The sequence below is a fragment of the Debaryomyces hansenii genome, assembly GCF_000006445.2.
Source record: "Debaryomyces hansenii CBS767 chromosome B complete sequence".
Taxonomy (NCBI): domain Eukaryota; kingdom Fungi; phylum Ascomycota; class Pichiomycetes; order Serinales; family Debaryomycetaceae; genus Debaryomyces; species Debaryomyces hansenii.
This window is the reverse complement of record NC_006044.2, coordinates 566,463-586,391: the sequence shown is the minus strand read 5'-3', so window position 1 is coordinate 586,391 and position 19,929 is coordinate 566,463. Positions and strand designations below refer to the sequence as shown.

The 19,929-nt window shown below is 36.0% G+C and overlaps 11 protein-coding genes across 11 annotated transcripts; 7 read left to right on the top strand and 4 right to left on the bottom strand. All coding sequences in view use genetic code 12, as the record gives it.

Moving 5' to 3' along the window:
- Window positions 1-106: 106 nt before the first annotated feature.
- DEHA2B07348g (DEHA2B07348p) lies at window positions 107-214 on the top strand (the record flags this gene model as incomplete). The annotated part of the gene is made up of 1 exon (XM_457278.1): window positions 107-214. The coding sequence occupies one exon, from the start codon at window positions 107-109 to the stop codon at window positions 212-214; it is 108 nt and encodes a 35-aa protein (XP_457278.1).
- A 231-nt stretch (window positions 215-445) lies between these two features.
- On the top strand, window positions 446-2,008 carry DEHA2B07326g (DEHA2B07326p; the record flags this gene model as incomplete). The annotated part of the gene is made up of 1 exon (XM_002770047.1): window positions 446-2,008. One exon carries the CDS (start codon window positions 446-448, stop codon window positions 2,006-2,008), a length of 1,563 nt encoding a protein of 520 aa, XP_002770093.1.
- Window positions 2,009-3,214: 1,206 nt separating this feature from the next.
- DEHA2B07304g (DEHA2B07304p) lies at window positions 3,215-4,309 on the top strand (the record flags this gene model as incomplete). The annotated part of the gene is made up of 1 exon (XM_457276.1): window positions 3,215-4,309. The coding sequence occupies one exon, from the start codon at window positions 3,215-3,217 to the stop codon at window positions 4,307-4,309; it is 1,095 nt and encodes a 364-aa protein (XP_457276.2).
- Window positions 4,310-4,548: 239 nt separating this feature from the next.
- On the top strand, window positions 4,549-5,568 carry DEHA2B07282g (DEHA2B07282p; the record flags this gene model as incomplete). The annotated part of the gene is made up of 1 exon (XM_457275.1): window positions 4,549-5,568. One exon carries the CDS (start codon window positions 4,549-4,551, stop codon window positions 5,566-5,568), a length of 1,020 nt encoding a protein of 339 aa, XP_457275.1.
- A 334-nt stretch (window positions 5,569-5,902) lies between these two features.
- Window positions 5,903-8,074, top strand: DEHA2B07260g (DEHA2B07260p; the record flags this gene model as incomplete). Its single annotated transcript, XM_002770046.1, has 1 exon — window positions 5,903-8,074. One exon carries the CDS (start codon window positions 5,903-5,905, stop codon window positions 8,072-8,074), a length of 2,172 nt encoding a protein of 723 aa, XP_002770092.1.
- Window positions 8,075-8,279: 205 nt separating this feature from the next.
- DEHA2B07238g (DEHA2B07238p) lies at window positions 8,280-9,740 on the bottom strand (the record flags this gene model as incomplete). Its single annotated transcript, XM_457273.1, has 1 exon — window positions 8,280-9,740. The coding sequence occupies one exon, from the start codon at window positions 9,738-9,740 to the stop codon at window positions 8,280-8,282; it is 1,461 nt and encodes a 486-aa protein (XP_457273.2).
- A 212-nt stretch (window positions 9,741-9,952) lies between these two features.
- Window positions 9,953-10,978, bottom strand: DEHA2B07216g (DEHA2B07216p; the record flags this gene model as incomplete). The annotated part of the gene is made up of 1 exon (XM_457272.1): window positions 9,953-10,978. The coding sequence occupies one exon, from the start codon at window positions 10,976-10,978 to the stop codon at window positions 9,953-9,955; it is 1,026 nt and encodes a 341-aa protein (XP_457272.2).
- Window positions 10,979-11,147: 169 nt separating this feature from the next.
- On the top strand, window positions 11,148-13,229 carry DEHA2B07194g (DEHA2B07194p; the record flags this gene model as incomplete). Its single annotated transcript, XM_457271.1, has 1 exon — window positions 11,148-13,229. The coding sequence occupies one exon, from the start codon at window positions 11,148-11,150 to the stop codon at window positions 13,227-13,229; it is 2,082 nt and encodes a 693-aa protein (XP_457271.2).
- A 138-nt stretch (window positions 13,230-13,367) lies between these two features.
- Window positions 13,368-15,767, top strand: DEHA2B07172g (DEHA2B07172p; the record flags this gene model as incomplete). The annotated part of the gene is made up of 1 exon (XM_457270.1): window positions 13,368-15,767. One exon carries the CDS (start codon window positions 13,368-13,370, stop codon window positions 15,765-15,767), a length of 2,400 nt encoding a protein of 799 aa, XP_457270.2.
- Window positions 15,768-16,074: 307 nt separating this feature from the next.
- Window positions 16,075-16,257, bottom strand: DEHA2B07150g (DEHA2B07150p; the record flags this gene model as incomplete). The annotated part of the gene is made up of 1 exon (XM_457269.1): window positions 16,075-16,257. The coding sequence occupies one exon, from the start codon at window positions 16,255-16,257 to the stop codon at window positions 16,075-16,077; it is 183 nt and encodes a 60-aa protein (XP_457269.1).
- Window positions 16,258-16,488: 231 nt separating this feature from the next.
- DEHA2B07128g (DEHA2B07128p) lies at window positions 16,489-19,695 on the bottom strand (the record flags this gene model as incomplete). Its single annotated transcript, XM_457268.1, has 1 exon — window positions 16,489-19,695. One exon carries the CDS (start codon window positions 19,693-19,695, stop codon window positions 16,489-16,491), a length of 3,207 nt encoding a protein of 1,068 aa, XP_457268.2.
- Window positions 19,696-19,929: the final 234 nt, after the last annotated feature.

Genomic DNA, 19,929 nt, shown 5'->3' with positions numbered 1-19,929 from the left:
TCAAACAAAGCAAATACTTTAAACAGCTCGTTATATACGGTAATGAAATATGAATCAGAGTGACCATCAGGGGGACAATGAATGGATTTATGAGTACAGAATTGAGATGGGTATTGGTATTCTTGTAATTAGTGAATTGTTTACAAATTATGATAATAATAGGGCGGTTTCATTAAGAAAGATCAAACTATCACCGACGTTTCTACCAGTTTAACACATACATCTCGAAGGAATCAATATAGACCCTTGAAGTATATACTAACCCAATGGAAAGTTTATCATTCCGGTGTTTTTATGCAATCACACGACCTCTCTATTATCGGGTTCTAATTCCATCATCAATAGTTGCAATCGATGCGTGCTAGAATACTTTTTTGGAAAAGGACAGTTGATTACAAATTGAAGTAACGATAGCAATCGAACTGCTGGCCATATGTGAGCTTAAATGGAGACAGGAGAATATTTCAATGAATCGATAACTAGCGCCAATGGCGAGGAGATTTCACTCAGATCTTTATCAAAGGATGGTAAATTGACAGAAAACAATATTACAGAAAATGGAGAGATAAGGACAGGTACAAGGAGCACAGCGTATAATGTGGGAGAGGAAGTTAGTCGAATAACACACAGACCAAAATATAAGCTGAAGACTTCCGATTTCAGTACCAAGGAGTCTACGGCACTCATGTATGCCTCAGAGGCTAATCCAGATGATTTCCCGGATGGAGGACTAGCAGCATATTTAGTATTATTTGGGTCGTTTATGGGACTAATTGCTGATTTTGGTATTGCCAATTCACTTGGTGCCATTCAGAGTTATGTCACAAGCCATCAATTGGAACATGTTAGTGAATCTACAGCGTCTTGGGTGTTCAGTATGCATTTGGGGGTCATGTATTTTGGAAACGTAATATTTGGATCGTTATTTGATAAATTTGGTGCTCGAAAATTGCTAATTGCTGGTACTGTAGTGATGTGTGGAGGATTGTTCTGCACTGCAGAATCAACAACCGTTGGCCAGTTTATATTGTCGTTTGGTATTACCACTGCTATAGGGACATCTTTAGCAATGCCTGCCTTGATAGCGGTTGTAACGCATTGGTTTTTGAGACGGAGAGCAATGGCATGCCTGATAGCTACTATAGGAGGGTTGGTCGGTGCATCGTGCATTGCGGTCATGTTACAAAACTTATACGTCGAAGTTGGATTTAAATGGGCCATTCGGATATTGTCCTTCTTTTGTATGGCATGTATGTGTGTTTCTATTATTTTTGTGAAGGAACGAAAGACAGAATCAAATTCACCGACTATGTCAACGGCTCAAACAACAAATGAAGATCAAGAAACGCATAAGAACAAGCTTCGTTCAATTGCATATAAGACTTCCCAAATATTTAATGGTATGTTTGATTTTTCAATGTTCAAGGATATCAGATTTATTTTGTTAACCATGGCGGTGTTTTTTTCTGAGATCGTGTCTCTTTCCACTCTTACATACTTGACATCCTATGCTATTGCGTTTGACGTTTCTGACTCATCAGCTTACTTATTGATAACACTTGTCAACGTTTGCGGTATCCCAGCCAGACTTGTTCTGGGAATCATCGCTGATTACTACGGTAGGTTCAATGTAATGGTTGCTAGTTCCATATTAACCACTGCCACCATTTTTGGTCTTTGGCTACCGGCGAAAGGAAGTATGAACTTACTATATGCTTTCAGTATATTATTTGGTGTGGTAACTTCTGCAAACATAAGTCTTATCGGCCCTACCATTGGCCAAATTACCTCGGCGGAAAAATTTGGCCAATGCTATGGGATGTGCTATTTCTGTTTATCATTCCTCACCATCTTAGGGATGCTTTTCTCCTCGCTAGTTATAGGCTCTGGAACCGTAGTTGAGTACAGAAACTTCATTTTATATGAAGGCGGTATTTCCATCGGAGCTGTGGTATTCTGGATTGTTGCCCGTTATTCTGGTGTTGGGTGGAAGTGGTGTAAATTCTGAACACCAATTTTTCCGTGTATTTCTGCCCCTCTATGCAACCCACCACTCTGCATAGTCGCGCATATATGCTAGCCAATTATAGATTATTATTTTATGATTATGCTATAACGTAGTAGACGATTAAGTAGACCATGTAAGCTATTAATACAATAACACTACCTAGGAATATAATTTCGTACCTCCCCCACCAGTTTATATTCACTCTTATATTATTCTTTTTATCTATAGATATTGTCGCAATATCTCCAGGAATAACATTATTTAATAACTGATTTAATTTAACACCTTATAATTTACCATTATCATTTTTAATGTTATCATTAATTGTAATATTATTAATATATAGTACATCTAATCATATAACCACCAGTGTGCACGGCATGCAGTAAGCTCGGTGTTTAAGCTTTTTAAAGTGGTCTTGACACTCGGTATCCCAACTTCATCCAATGTCAGCCACCTAACGTATCATTGTAGAGTGAAGTTAAGAATATGTACGTTAATTTCTGTAATTTGGTTTATGCGAATACCTCTAAGGTATATTATTTCGACACTCATCGATTAATTGATGTATCTTTATGAAAGATGTCAACGCACCTTATTGTAGTTGAAGGAGATACGAACCATCCTAAGACGTAGTATGACATAAATGTTCCGGATTTAGGGCCATACATTACAATTTTTTTTAGTTTGGGTTTATGAATTGTATTGCAACATTTCATACATTGTGACTCTTAAAGTCTGAATACCGGTGACATCTCGTTATATGTATGATTTGTATAAAACTAAAACGTGATATAAAGCGAAATATGTTCCGGAAGATAGCACGCATGAGCCAGCGAATATCTGATATCCGACTCTTAAAGCTTCAGCGAAAAACAACCTTGATGGTTTTTTTTTTTCAGATTAGAAGAGGATTTTTAGAAGGGATATTTGAAAAGTATTACATTAAGGCATTTAAACCAAATTTTAGTTACTTATCCAGTGAGGACTGCACCAAACGTACATAATTCGAGATTCCTTGGTGGTTATTGCATAAAAGATTTTCAGTAGCTAGTTTTTTGACATTAATCAATATACTGAAGGATTGTATTATAAAAGGAGAATTATAACCGAATAATTAATAAAGTTTTGACATAGAATCATAAAATTTACTTCATTGTTCCCAATTAATACATACACATTTGTGGAAACAATAATAAAATCAAGATGCAAAGATTTATTGATGATCTTTTAGTGAAGAGAGAAACATGTCCTATAGATAATGAATACGATGGAGAAAAAATGGGAGCTAGAATCTCGGCCGTTTTTGTTATTCTTGTGAGTTCAGCATTTGGCTCATTTTTTCCAATCTTATCGTCGAAGTATTCATTTATCCGTATGCCACCATGGTGTTTTTTTATCGCCAAGTACTTTGGATCAGGTGTCATTGTGGCCACGGGCTTTATCCACTTGTTGGAGCCTGCCAGTGATTCTTTAGGAGAAGAATGTCTCGGTGGAACGTTTGTGGAATACCCATGGGCATTTGGTATTGCGTTGATGTCGTTGTTTGCTATGTTTTTTATTGAGTTGATTTCGTTCCATTACATTGACTTGAAGATTGAAAAAGAATCTGCAGAGGGCCACTCACATTCACATTTCGGCTCCTCAGATATTTATCTTAAGAAAGACGAATCAGACGATGATGACAGACTGGAAACCAAACCTACCCCACAAATTAATCCATACCCTCAACACTTTCAGCATGCTGCCGAACACCAAGACCCAGAAGTTCTTGGGACTCCAGTTGAAGATGTGAACAAAGAACATTATTATGGCCAGTTAGTATCCGTTTTCGTATTAGAATTTGGTATTCTTTTCCATTCTGCATTTGTTGGGTTATCCTTGGCTGTCGCAGGTGAGGAGTTTGTCTCATTATATATTGTGTTGGTTTTCCACCAAATGTTCGAAGGTTTAGGTTTAGGTTCAAGAATTGCCACGATCGAATGGCCAAAGAGAAGAAGATGGACCCCATGGATCTTGGCTCTCTGTTACACCTTATCCACCCCAATTGCCATCGCTATTGGGCTTGGTGTAAGAACTTCATATCCACCTGGATCTAGAAAAGCATTGATTACTAACGGTGTCTGTGATGCCATTGCTGCTGGTATTTTATTCTACAGTGGTATCGTTGAATTGATGGCACACGAATTCTTATATTCCAATCAATTCAAAGGTCCTAAGGGCTTCAGAAACATTATGGCCGCATTTGTGGTCATGTGTCTTGGTGCTGGTTTAATGGCATTGTTAGGAAAATGGGCTTAAGCTCTTTATAGATATACGTTCATATTAATAGATTAATATATATTAAATTTAAGTATCTTGATGTAGAGAGAATGGAATATACAAAATGTCGCGTATAAAAATTGAAAATTACGACATTGACTTATTTTGCGACACATCAACTCCCGACGATTATTCAGGGAGAATGGTTATAACAACTGCTTTCCTAGCTCTATCAACATCAAATAATAATAAGCCTGGGAGATAGAATATACTTGACAATGGCTGAAGCTGAAAATTTAACTCCACCATCTTCTGCTACCCCTAACGACTATATCGAGAGTTTAACCCCTGAGCAAGTTGAACACGATCAAAAAATTGGTATCAAGGCGATTAGGTTATTTTTGCAAAGTAAAACATCTTACGATGTGTTACCAGTTAGTTATAGATTGATAGTCTTAGATACGTCATTGTTGGTTAAAAAATCATTAAATATCTTGCTACAAAACAATATTGTTTCAGCTCCTTTGTGGAACAACAAGACGTCAAGATTTGCTGGATTGTTGACTTCGTCCGACTTCATCAATGTTATCCAATACTATTTCCAATTTCCTGAAAAATTCGATCTTGTGGATCAATTGACATTGAATGGATTAAGAGATATCGAAAAAGCTATTGGAGTGGATCAAATCGAAACGGCGTCAATTCACCCATTTAAGTCGTTGTACGAAGCGTGTGTTAAAATGATAGACTCCAAGGCGAGAAGAATTCCATTAATCGACGAAGATGAAAAGACCCATAGAGAAATTGTTGTTTCTGTTTTAACTCAGTACAGAATCTTGAAGTTCGTTGCATTAAATTGTAAGGAAACTAAAATGTTACTTAAGCCAATTAAGAACTTACAAGGTTTAGGAACACTCAAGGACATAGCGACTTGTACTATGGATACACCTGTTATAGATGTCATTCATTTATTGACCCAAAAATCAGTGTCGTCTGTTCCAATAGTAGATGAACAAGGTAAATTGATCAATGTTTATGAAGCAGTCGATGTGTTGGGATTAGTTAAAGGCGGTATATATAATGATTTGGTTTTAAGTGTGGGCGATGCGTTATTGAGAAGACCTGAGGACTTTGAAGGTGTCCACACTTGTACGTTGAATGATAGATTAAGTACCATAATGGATACCATTAGAAAGTCAAGGTTACACAGATTATTTGTGGTCAATGATGAAGGTAAGTTAGTGTCTGTTATAACGCTAAGTGATATTTTAAACTATATTTTATTTGGTGAAGATTAGTCCTTCATCATGTATCTTCATGCATTACGATTGTTAATTTTTAATTCATTATATATTCATTGATATATTTACTTTATACAATACTTGAGCAGCTAATAATTTGAACAATTAGTGTGTTTGTAAAGATATATAGCTGAGAGATAAGTAAATATTATCAAAATGCGAGTCGTACGAGCATCGAAATGTTATCGATGTTGATTATGGATAATTAGTAATATATTTTCTTTCAGTATATTATTTAATTCCTTTCCTATATCTTGTATTAATATAGAAGAAAACGTATGAAAATATAAGTCCATTTTGTTGAGTGGTACTAAATATAAAACTGACCACTATGCTAGAGGATACTAGTGAAAATTTTCATCACACTAGTCAAGATGAATTTAATAAAATAGTCCCGTGGTCAAAGAAGGTTGATTTACCGCAGATAACATATAGGGCGACAGTCGTTGGTTTATTTATTGGATCGATAGTGTTGGTTTCTAATTTTCAATTTGGCTTACAAACTGGTTGGGTTTCTATGATGTCATTACCTTCTGCATTATTGGGGTTTGCTATTTTTAAGATGTCTCCATGTTCCAAGTCATTTACTGATACAGAGAATGTTTTTGTCCAGAGTGTTGCCGTTGCAGTGGGGACTGGACCACTAGCATATGGCTTAATAGGAATTATACCTGCGATTGAGAAGTTCTTAACAGAGGAGGAATCGGGATTAGGAATCAAATTACAATTATCTTTAACACAACTAATGATATGGTCCATGGGATTAGCCTTGTTTGGTGTGTTTTTTGCAGTTCCGTTAAGAAGACAAGTTATCATACACGAGAAATTACCATTCCCATCTGGAAGTGCTACTGCAACTTTGATATCGGTGTTGCATGGGACAGAAATGTACAACGAAGATAAGATTCTTATGGAGAACGAAGTTTCGGATAATACTAAACAAGTAAATACATCTGAAGCTATTGTAAGCTCTTCAAGGGATCTGCATGATAGTTTCCCGGACTTAAATGGTGTTGCAACGTCCGAAGAATTAAAGAAATTGGTTGATGCGGAATCATATAGGTCAAATGTTAAAGCTCTATTATACACTTTCACGGTATCAGCATTATATACATTGCTATCATATTTTGTTCCTATATTGAGAAACTTGCCAATATTTGGTTCATATCTTTCAAAGAATTATAAATGGAATTTCCAACCATCACCAGCATACATTGGTCAGGGTATTATAATGGGATTGCCAACCGTTTCATATATGCTCTTTGGTGCTATATTAGGATGGGCGATATTAGCGCCTCTTTCTAAACATGAGGGATGGGCACCAGGTGAGATTGATAATTGGGTCAGTGGAGGTCAAGGGTGGATATTGTGGATCAGTTTAAGTGTTATGATAAGCGATTCAGTTGTTTCATTCATGGTAGTTACCTGTAAATCGATATCAAGTGGAGTTAACAGGGCTAAAGAATTTAATAGAAGAAGAAATCTTCATTATGAACGAAATGTTGAAATGCAGCAATCACTATTAGATGAACAATCGGAACTGGATTCTTATGAAACAGGAAGCGATGATTACATGTCTGAATCACGGGCGTCAATTCTAATCACGCCTGGTGAGGTCGACGTGGATCCGCAACACCTCGTTAGTTCAAAGGTGACTTTATTCGGTATAATAATATCTTCTATTATTTGTATTATTGCCGTTAGATTAGTGTTTGGATCTGTTGTACCATACTACGCTACAATAATTGCAATATTCTTGGCACTCTTTCTTTCAGTTATGGGTGTTAGAGCTCTTGGTGAAACCGATTTGAATCCAGTCAGTGGCATTGGCAAGCTTTCACAATTACTTTTTGCGTTGATTATTCCTTCAGATCATCCATCCAAAATTTTGATTAATTTGGTTGCAGGAGGGATTGCTGAAGCCGGTGCTCAACAAGCAGGAGACTTAATGCAAGATTTGAAAACTGGTCATTTAATAGGTGCTTCACCAAAAGCTCAGTTTGTTGCTCAATTAATTGGAACTGTTTATTCTGTATTTTTAAGCAGTGTGATGTATAAAGTCTATAACAAGGTTTACCAAATACCGAGTGATTTATTCAGAGTTCCGACTGCTATAATCTGGATAGATTGCTCAAGACTAGTCACTGGAGACGGTCTACCTCCAAAAGCATTTGAATTTTCTATCTTTTTCGGCCTTATCTTTGCGGCTATATCTTTGGCTAAGAATCTTACTCCTAGAACGTCAAAGTTCTACAAATATTTAGTTTATCTACCAAATGGAGTAGCTGTCGGTATTGGAATTTACAATACGCCTAATTTTACAATTGCAAGGTTTATTGGTGGTGTACTAGCCTACTGGTGGATTAACCATAAGCCTCAATCGCAAAACGATTCTGATAATAAGATTGGGATGATTATATTTAGTAGTGGTTTGGTTTTAGGGGAAGGTCTTTTGAGTGGGTTTACCATGATATTGACAAGCTTGGGAGTTAAGCATTTTTAAACATATGCCATTGGAATATTATAGATTGACGAATTGTAATAATCATAGAGCTTGACTCTAGAGTGCTCGCAGATAGCAACACCATTTTATTCGAATATAAGGAAAAACGATCAAAAGTTTAATACATTAAAGAGCAGACTTAAAGATTGAATCTTAAGTCTAGATATACATATACATATTAAATACAAGTATCATATACTTTACTTCAATTAGCGTTTCTCTCTTTATCAGCTCCAATTCTTTGGTTAATCAAATAAATAGCCATTTGAATAGATTGTAACGAGCCTGTTAAAGTTAATTTTCTGATATTAGTTAAACCTTTACCACCACCAAGCATAAGAGATTGACGTTGGTCAGGCTCGATTTTCACGTATGTACATCCACTATTTTCACGAATTTGCTTTATATTATTACCTCCTTTTCCAATAACCGAACCAATATTAGCGTTCGCAACAAAAACATCTTCATTAAATTTATCAGTAGTAGAACCGACTTGGACAGGGGGACTAGTTATAACATCACCTATCATATTATTACCATGTTCGTCTGTGTATTGATTCTGAGGTGGAAGAGTCATACTGGAAGTGGGAGCAGGTGTGGCAACATATTGATGTTGTGGATGAATTGATGGTTGAAACATCATTTGAAAGTTATATGGTTGCTTAGGCTGTTGTGTATAGGGGTTTGCATTATCTTTCATTGAAGCCATCCCTTGCATGGCTAGAGGATTAGCACCACCCATTGCCATCATGTTGGAATTCGACGGCATCATGGACATGTTTACCATATTATTATTCATATTATTATTGACATTAGTGTGATGGTAATTAGCAGGATTGTAGAACACTACTTTATTTTTCTTTAAGCAATCCTTGTGTTCTATAACTACTTGTGAAATATAATAGATTGCAATGTGGATTGCATCACCCACCCCAGTTATTGATAATATTCTATCTGTGGAGTATGGCAACGGTTGCTCAGCAGCCTTTAACTTGGCCGCGGAATTTTCTTCTATTTCTCTGAATTTAACACCTTGCTTGCCAATAATATACCCAACCATTGGATGTGGAATCAATAATTTCAAATTATATTGTCTACTAAGCATCGACGCAGGCTCATCTTCTGGCTCTTCCAATATTGTTCTTGTTATTAACCCAAATGCTCGTGCTACGTTTTCGGCAGGACCTCTGACCAGGACAATTCTTTCTGGTACGTTCTTTAAGTTTTCACTAACATTAATTCTCACATTTGCCTTATCTCTAATATGATTGATCTTTTCTCCTTTTTTGCCCACAACAGTACTCGCTTCTTTCACAGGACAATACATTCTGAACATAACGTATGTTGGATCTCTTTCTTTTTCTCTATGGTTTGATACCGGCTTTGACGATGCGTCTGTTGTTGTTGAGGCATCGTCAGTAAAAGCTTCTGCTTCATCATTTGGAGCTTTATGTGACTCTTCTGTTTCTTGATTATCTTCAGTTGGTGTGGTAGACTCTTCTGTTATACCATTACTGATAACTGGTGCTGTATGTGCCACTTCTTGTTGTTTATCATTCAACGACAATTGCTCACTGTCTAATGCCACTCTTTTATTCAATTGGTCATCCGACGAAGATTCCAAGTCCTCATTCTTACGCTTCAATATATTATTAGTTTCCGACATTTTAACCAAATATTTACCTTGGATTAATTAATGAACTTGACGTATGCATTGATAGTAATAAATAATTATCAATTCTGAATTGACTAACAAAAAATGAGTGAAGATTTTCCACATGCCATTTTGTGATACTTTTTTTATTTACTATGTAACATAGACCAATACTATACAATATTATACAATAAACCGTTGACCTAGAGAAAGGATGAAGGCCATCACAAGGACTGTTGTTGCTGCAGCTGCCATTGTCTTTTACGTTCTTCTTCCTTTGCTTTTTGGTAATGTTCATCTCTCTTGTCTTGAAGTCTTCCTAAGAACTCTTGTTTATCCAAGTAACCACCTTTATTATGCGTAGATAAGTCGTCTTTTAACTTCTTCTGATCAACGAAACTAGCCCAGTCTAAACGAGACTTTTCTAACGTAGATAGCTTCTGTTTCTTGTCACCATATGTCGATAAGAATTTGTCGATCAATGATGGTCTTTTAAGCTTAATACGAAGCTCTGTTGGCTCGGTAGACCCTGGTATGGTTCGGATTATAGGCACAAATGAACGAGTGGCAGCCGATGCTTTTAAATTACTAGCTGTTATACCCTTTGTGGAATTAAAATACGCTTTTGCCTCCGCAGAACCCGCATCCACTAGTTTGGACTCTGTGATAACTTTTCCTGCAAATGTGTATGACGATTCAATTTTGACCTTCTGTGGATCTAGACTGTTATCTTCTTGAGGTGTATCGGCTGAACTGATATTGGTAGTCTGTTTTGAATTTGCGTTATTATATTTAATGCTTTCGGTCTTGGCTTGTTCCTCCTCAATCGATGCCTTCCAGTCGTCTGGTGTCCCGCTCTTGCTCTTTCGTTGTAAATCGTTGAATATGGCATCCACATCTATATTTTTGCTAATATCATCACTTTTTATCAATCCTGGCCTTATATGATTGATTCCCGCATTGGATCCGTACTTCTCTTGGTGTCGTTGACTTCTTGTCTTAACGAGCCTGTCTTGAAACGTGGCATTTTCTATCGAAGAATAATCGGGTTGGGGTTCATGGTCACTTTCTTCGTCACTTGCTTCTTTTTCCTCTTCGACTTTCGCCTCTGGGTCATAGTCTTCATCTTCGTCTTCATCATAGTCTTCATCATCAATCGCCTGTTTTTCCTTCTTTAAAGAATCATCATCAATAGTCTGCTCTTCTTTCTTTAGTATTCCATTCACTCGGGTGGCCTTTTGCTTGCCCATTATTATAACTTTTGCTGCTTAATGATAAGATAAACCAATCGTTTTTGGTGCCATACTTCTGAAAGGCAGGATTTTTTTTGGGGTGCGATCGCGATTACACATTCACCCAAAATTGGAGTATATATTGATTCTCTCTTCTTACCAACATTTAATATTTAAGCAATTGAAAATGACAGAAGTTAATACATTCATCGCAGACTCAAATGCACCTATAATTGTGTTATCTGCCAAAAAACACTTCGAACAATTACCAACAAATGACGCTAAATTATATGCTCATTACCTTTCAAGGGCCTCCCACCATGGTACTCGAGCCATTTTAAGATCAGTCTCCCCCGAAAGTGAAGCCATTTATGATTTAATTTTATCAATTCATAGACATTTAGGCGAACCAGCTACTAACGAGGAGTATGAAGCTCTTTTAAGCAAGGGCCTGACCAAGGAATCACAAGCAGTGCCACACTACTTGGAATATGCTTCCCAATTTTTGTCAAACTTAGGTAATTACAAGTCATTCGGGGACAAGAAATTTATTCCTAAATTGTCGATCGAGGAATTTGATAAATTGGTTTCTGAGGGGATCAATAACGATTCAATTACCTGGACATACATGAAAATTCGTGATGCTATATATGATACGAGTACCAACTTATTAGGATGGCCAGAAAAGGGTCAATTATCGAACTACTATCCTGATTCACCCGATATTACCCAGGATGAGGCGGAACTTGTTAATGCTGCTCTTGCAAACAAAGGCATTATGCCAGAAAATACAAGGGTTAAGAAAACTTCGGGCAAGGAGTTCGTTGTTTTTGTTGCCAGTTCTGAAACAGAGAATAAAACAACAAACTATCCAAAGGAGAAGATTTCTTTAGATAATGGAGGTTCATTGACCATTGCTTTTGGTGATCATCATGTTGAATTTGAACAGATTGTAGAGAACATGAAAAAAGCTGCAAAAAAAGCTGCAAATGACACCCAGCGTAAAATGATTAATCATTACGTTGAATCATTTCAAACTGGTAATATGATCGCGCATAAGTCGTCTCAGATAGAATGGGTTAAGGATTTAAGGCCTCTGGTGGAATCAAATATAGGGTTCATTGAAACCTATAGGGACCCATCAGGTGTTAGAGGTGAATGGGAAGGTTTAGTAGCCATGGTTAATCAGGATCGTACTGCCAAATTTTCCACCTTGGTAGAAAATGCAACTAAATTAATTCCTTATTTGCCTTGGGACAAAATTTATGAAAAAGATACATTTACCCCTCCAGATTTTACATCTTTAGAAGTTTTAACATTTGCTGGATCAGGTGTCCCAGCTGGTATTAATATTCCAAACTACGATGATGTTAGATTAAATGTTGGTTTCAAGAATGTTTCTTTAGGGAATGTCTTATCAGCAAATCCTAAAAAGCCTAAGAAGGAAGAACTTATTACTTTCCTCGAGCATGATATGCAAGCTAAATTCCGTAAATGGAGAGATGATGCCTTCGAAATACAAGTTGGTTTGCACGAGCTTTTAGGCCATGGTACAGGTAAGTTGTTGCAAGAAGTATCACCTGGTGAATTCAACTTTGATAAATCAAATCCTAATATCCATTCGTATTATAAGCCAACTGATACCTGGGGTTCACTATTCAGCGCAGTTGCAGGGTCGTTTGAGGAATGTAGAGCAGAGTTGGTTGCTTTATACCTCATTCTTAAAAAACCGTTAGAGGTATTGCCGATCTTCGGAGTTTCTGACGAAAAAGATCAGAAAGAAATTATTTTGATTGCTACCGTATTAATGTGCCGTGCCGGTTTATTAGGATTAGAATTCTGGGATCCAACATCTCGTAAATGGGGTCAACCCCACATGCAAGCTCGCTTTGGTATTTTCAAGTCTTTGCACAAGAGTGGTGTCTGTAAGCTTGAATTCAGTGAGGAAAACATGGATGACTTAAAGATCACCTTCGACGAATCCAAGTTGAACAACACAGCAGTAGATGTGTTAGGTGATTTCTTACTAAAATTACATGTCTATAAATGTACAGGTGATGTAACCAAAGGTGTTGCGTACTATAATGATATTACCGATGTCACTGACGAATACAGCAGATTTAGACAGATCATTTTAAGTAAGAAATTACCACGTAAACAATTGATTCAAGCCAACACATTTGCAGATGCTTCTGGCCAAGTTGAAGTTAGAGAATATGAAGAGTCTGAAGTAGGTATGATTCAAAGTTTTGCTGATAGAAATGTATAGTTATACTTAAATCACGTGAATTCATATTTCGGACGTATTTTGAAATTTTATACTCTGTAGATGTTGAAGGTATAAATTTATCATAGTTTAGTCTAATTTGATAAAGAATATAGGTATACAGCTAGTTATTAAGCCCACATGTTGCTACCTATACAACGAGTGAAACCGTCGTTTTTGTTTCTGTATAGTTCGAATGTTGGGATTTTTAGGACTCTACATACAAGAATACCGACAAGGCTATCTACATTAAATACGAGTGTGATATACAGAAGAACTTATCCAAACATATCTAATGCATGTAATGTATTTCTAGGGAAAACGAATATTATTTATGGAAGACTGAGATACTTCTCAGACTCACTGGTCGTTAGGAATACCTCAGATACACCAAGTAAACAAGAATTAATAAAATCCCTACAAAAGTCTAACTCTTTGAAGAACCATTTGGAGTTTACTAAGATAAGGAAACGCGAGTTGAGAGAAGAAGAGAAGGAGCAACAAAAGAAAGACAGGAAACCATTTCGTGAAAATATAAAAACCATATTACGTATATTAAAATTGGGAAGGCCTGATTTGAAGCTTTTTCTATATGCTTTGGGGTTTATTTTGTTTGCAGTTTTATATCCAACAACAGCAGTCAAATTAGTTGGTTCGGCTATTGATGCTTTTAATAATAACATGAAAGATAGTGACGGCACTTTATTGATTTGGGGATACAAGTATTCTACAGTTTTCGGTTTTATGGTGCCTTTCATGTGCTTAAGTGCTGTTTGCTTTTGGGCTAGAATTTGGGTTTTGAAAGTATTGGGTGAAAGATTAGTTGCAAGATTAAGATTGAGAGTAATGAAACATTTATTGAGACATGATGCCAAATTCTACGATCATGAAAAACATAAAGTAGGTGATTTGATATCTAGATTATCAAGTGATGCATATGTTGTTTCAAGATCTATTACAAATAATTTACCTGACGGGTTGAAGAATGTCTTGTTCGGTATAATTAGTTCTTACATGATGTTTTCTATTAATCCTATGTTGTTTGGTATTATGTTATTAATTTCTCCTCCAATAACATTTGGATCAGTATGGTATGGTGAAAAGATTCGTGCTTTATCTACGAGATTGCAGAATGCAACAGCAGGCCTTACTAAGGTGAGTGAAGAAACTCTTAATTCAGTTAAATTGGTTCAAGCGTTTACTGGTGAACAAAAAGAATTGACGAAATATTCTGATCAGCTCAGGAACGTTATTAACGTAGCGAAAAAAGAAGCGCTTGCACAGTCAAATTACCTGGTTTCAATTTATAGTTTGTACCATACTGGTTATTTGTCATGCGTTGCAATCGGTGTCTACTTGATAATAAATGGACAGATGACAACCGGTGACGTGGTTGCTTTCACAATGTACCTGGAATTATTCAATCTGGCATTGTACAGTTTGACAACAACTTATATGGAATTGATGAAAGGTTCAGGTGCCGGCATTAAATTGTTCGAGTTAATCGACTACGATAATGATGTTCCTCCTGTAAAAGGAAATAAATTACCTCCAGGGTTATCGAACGGTATTGAATTTAAAGACGTTGTTTTCAGCTACGCCAGCAGACCATATGATAAGATTTTTAATGAATGTTCATTTAATATACCAGCATCATCGACCACATGTATTGTTGCACCTTCAGGATGTGGGAAGTCTACCGTGGCATCATTGTTATTAAGGTCATATAATATTAATAGTGGTGAGATCCTTATTGGAGGCAGAAATATTAATAACTTTCAAGTTCGTGACTTGAGAAGATCGATTATTGGAATTGTGCAACAAGAACCAGTATTGTTATCAGGAACTATCTTAGAGAATATTGTATACGGATTAACTCCGTCTCAAATAAGTCAGATGACAATGGAAGATGTTAAATTTGCTGCCAGACAGGCTAATTGTCATGACTTCATTATGTCTCTTCCAGATGGATATGAAACAATAATTGGTTCTCGTGGTGCATCCTTATCAGGGGGTCAAAAGCAGCGAGTGGCTATTGCTAGAGCATTGATTAAGAAGCCGTCAATTTTGATTTTAGATGAAGCGACATCGGCTTTAGATTCTAGACTGGAAAGTCTTATTAACGAAACATTGAAAGAATTAACGTCTCAGGGTAAAATGACTATCATATCAATTGCCCATAGATTATCTACTATTTCAAAATCCGAGAATATTATTGTTTTGGGCAAACATGGAAAGGTGGTTGAACAAGGCAGATTCGTCGAATTGTACAGTGATCCAAACTCTGAATTATCTAAGTTGTTAGATAGCCCAGGCCTCGACGAATCCGAAGAGACTCCTGAGCAGACCGAAGCCGAAGAAACGGAAAGAATCACAGAAGAGAATAAGGCAAATGAACTTGAAATAATCAGATCCATGATTGATGATTTACCAGTTGAGATGCGTGCTCAACTTGCAGATCAAATATCCCAAGAAATAAACGAAGATAAGAACGCTGCCATCTCAGAATCAAAGATCTCGTCCGACAAGATTGTTTCATAGTTTAGAGCACATCACAGCCTCGGAATAGTCGCTTGTAAATAGTAATACAATACTCACACATGTTATTGGAACTTATGTCCTCCTATAGTTCGTTAGCAACGTTATAGAAATAAATAGAAAATGCCTACTGTAACTACAAATATCCACAATTGGTACTTAAGACTGCAATATTTTTATTGAAACTTCTATACTGGTTGATACTTCCTCCATAAACAAGAAAATATTAAACACAATTTCATGTTGCCCTAAATGGCAAAACTAGAACCTGCGAAATAAAACATAATTCATAAACTCAATTTACCTTGATTTATTTATCTAAAGACTTAGGTTCACCTTGTTTACCGTTTTCAATCTTCATGGCCTTGACTTCGGTAAGACCTCTTCTTTCAGCAGCAACCTTAAATTCAGGCTTTAAAGCACTTCTGACGGCCTTGGCAGAGAGAGCTAAGGCTCTGTTTAATGAGATACCGGCTTGTTGGTAGGCAGACATGTTTGATTATTTAATTATAATTGAATAATTGAATTATATTATTGATTAAACTAAGGTATAAGTTTTCGTTCGGTCGTGGATCGGGATTTAATTGGTGAAATATTAGTGATGCTAAAATTTACGCGCGGGCGCATATAAAACGGGTAAATGCTAAGTAAATATGAGACTGGACATTATATCGATTGCAAATTATATAGACTAGTGTATGCATATTTATGTAATTGTTACGTTTTAATTACCTCGTTTGGAGTTCAACCAGTTGATAAAATCAAAAAACATGGAAGCCTGGATTTTACTGTTAGGTTTTGCTGCCCATTTCTTCAAACATTGAGCATACAAATCAATAATTCTGTCCAAGTACAGTTCGTCCACGGCAATTAAACTCTTAGCTACAATAATACAAGATTGACCGCATGCCATCGAGTGTGCTTGGTTGGACGATTTATTCGAACCAGCTTCCTTTTGTAGCCATTCGATGAGACTCATCAATGATTCCTTATAGTTAGACTGTTCTGTTTTGGTTGGAAAATTTATTTCCAACTCACGATTAGTTAACTTAGTCTTGCTCAATTTTGTTTTTAATAACTTGTGGGCTTTGACCCCTAAATTCTTGTCCATCGTCAAGTTAATTAATATGATTAATGGTTTTATCATGGCTAAATTTAGGTAGGACGAAGGTTGGTTTTTGTTGAATAATTCCAAGAGATCCAAAATACGGTTTTTGAAGAAAATCATCTGTTCCTTAGCTTCAATGACTTCAGCTTTTCTCTTATTACCAGTAACGACGCTTGACATCGCATTATGTCTTTCCTTAAAGATCTTTGACAATTGGTCATCCATTGCCATCATTTCTTCATCTTCCATTGAGTCTGACTGATACGAGGAATCTTCATCGTTATCTTCCAGCGAGCTCAAATCTTCAAACTTGACTTCACCGGACGATTCAGTTGGAATACCCAAAGCTTGTGCTAACTTCAAATTTGTTTGCTTATCAACCTCTGAAAGAACATCATTTGATTTATTGGCCCCACTAGATTCTTCATCGCTTCCACTTTCACTATCATCGTCACTATCACTGCCATCTGAGTCTTCCTCATCATTTTTATCGCTTTCTTCGTCAGCACTATCAGCTGAATCCTGTGAATTATTATCTTCATCATCAACAGCTTCGAATTCATCTTCATTTTCAAATAGTTTCTGCTGTCCTTCTTTGTTCTCACGAGCCTCCAAGACATCAAATAATAACTGCAAACATTCTTCATTCAATTTTACTTTATCAGTTTCATCCTTGGAACACAAAAAAGATTCCCATGCAATAGACGAAAGTTTCTTCAGTAAAGTCGCTTTACGCGATGTAAATGATAAAATTATTTCAGTTAAAAACACAGCAGAGTCAGTATCTTCATTTTCTTCACGCTTAAAGAAGTTATTATAGCACATTTTCAATTCGTCGAGCACAGTGACAGCCTCTTCGTCACCCATATAAAATTGTATCAATATCATTGAGAACAACAACTTGAAACAATCTAATTGATCTCTCTTCTGAGTATCGTTCTTGCGTGAGTTCTTAAGTGATACATCAATCTCTGCTAAGACAGCAAGAGCTTCTTCTTTAACATTCAATAAAGTTTCATCGAACTGCAAGAGATTTTCATAATCATCTGAGATTTCTAACTTATTGATATAGGAAAGACATGTCGACAACGGCCACGAACGGTCACTCATTTGGATATTGATTATATCGGATAATACAGAATTCAACCTGTCTTGACATAACTTTCTGATATTACCAGAAACAGCATGGCTATCTATCTTTTTGAAAAATGAATGTTGAATTAGTAACTTCAAAATCTTTGTCAACCATTTAGAGTTGTTTTTTTCATTTGAAAGTAAAGCTTTATTGGATCTGAAAAGTAATAATAGTTTGTCCAAGGCCCATTTCTGAATATTATCATTAGACTTTTTCATAACTTCATGCTCATTTTCGGTTTCTTCTTCTTCTTCTTGAGAAGCTAAGGCATTATTAAATTTAGATATTAAAACGTCTTTGAATTGGTTCAATACTAAATCAACCTCAAAGCTGTTGATATCCTCCTTACCATTTAAAACCCCAATTAACTTATCAGTACATTTTGATTTAGTAACTAAATCAAAATTCCAACAACCGCCTTTAGATTCATCAACAAGACAGTCAAGAATAATTGGAGCCTTCGTAAAGTCTTTACTTGAACTATCAACAATCGTACTTAAAACTTTTGTAGAAATTTTATTCAATATACGGTTCTGTTGGGAAGACTGGTTAATTAAACATCTCATAAAGTTCGGGGTGAATAACGAAGAAATATCAGTTGATTTTATAGAAGTTAAAAACTTGAGAAATATTTCAAACCCCCAGTATTTTCGTTCATGTGATGACTTATCAGCAAACAAAGTTTCATCAACAACAACCTTCCAGAATTCCTTTAATGGTACTTCGTTATCATTTGTAATTTTTTGCTTTTTAGAAGATTTAGACGATGTCTTCTTACGCTTCTTTGAGCTAGAAATTTCATTTTCATTATCAGCAAAGTCTTCAACGCCATGATTATTATAGTGTTGGATTATTATATCCCAAACAAAGTGTATTCTAGGACTCCAACTACCTTTTTGTTTCGAATTACCATTTTTCGTTTTTGGTGTGTCACTTCCGTCACTTTCAGGTTCAACAACCTCCACATCTTTTAAGGCCTTAGCTAAAGTAGGCAAATTTCCTTTGGAGAAAGGATCTCCATTTTTCCAGTTTAATTTTGTATCAATTATCTTATTGGCGTATATTTCACGAGTTTGTTGAGGAATTGACAAATAGACAGCAATACCTTCGGTGGTTAAATTCAAACCAACATCGTTAATTTTTTGTAAAATATGCACAAGAACTACATCTTCATTTGAGTTGTCTTTCAAGAGACTGATAAATTGGCACAAAGTAAAGATAGAAGTTTCTCGTAACCATGATTTAATGCTAGATAATTCAACCAATTGATCAACAAATTCACACAACAGTTCTGGAGATGAAACCTTTTTATTAAATAATAATTGGGAATTTAATAAAACTTGCAAACCAAATAATCTACCAAATAAAACAGATCTTTCTTCTTTACCTTTCATTGATGATTTGACTTGACTCAACTTTAATACTTGTTGTAAGAATGTAGAAACCGTTAGTTCATGTTCTTCTTTCTCGACTAATTCACGTAAAACTTCAATCAAGGCCATAGAAAATCCTAATCTGGCACTCTGTCTGGAACTTGTTAACCCTTTAATTAATCTATTCAAAGCATAGTCCCATTCATCTTTTTCGTTTACTTGTGTTAATTCCTGAAGCAATGCTGTAGCAGCTTCGATTCTTTCCTGAGGAACTTCAGACGCTAATCTGTAATAATGATCCTTCAGAACTGGCATCACTTTTGGCGTAGTTTATAGCTAATTAAGTGAATGTAACAAGCGTAGGTTTAGGTGCTAAAACTCAACTCATCGATTTTTTTCAAATATTAAATATATTCAGTGAGGGCTCACTAACCTTCGTTTTTACGTAACATGTTTTAGCAACAATGTTGAATTCGTTTGCATTCATAATATATAGAAATCTAAATAATTAAGTCAGTTATAGACCCGTACCCCGTAAGTATTGTAAGC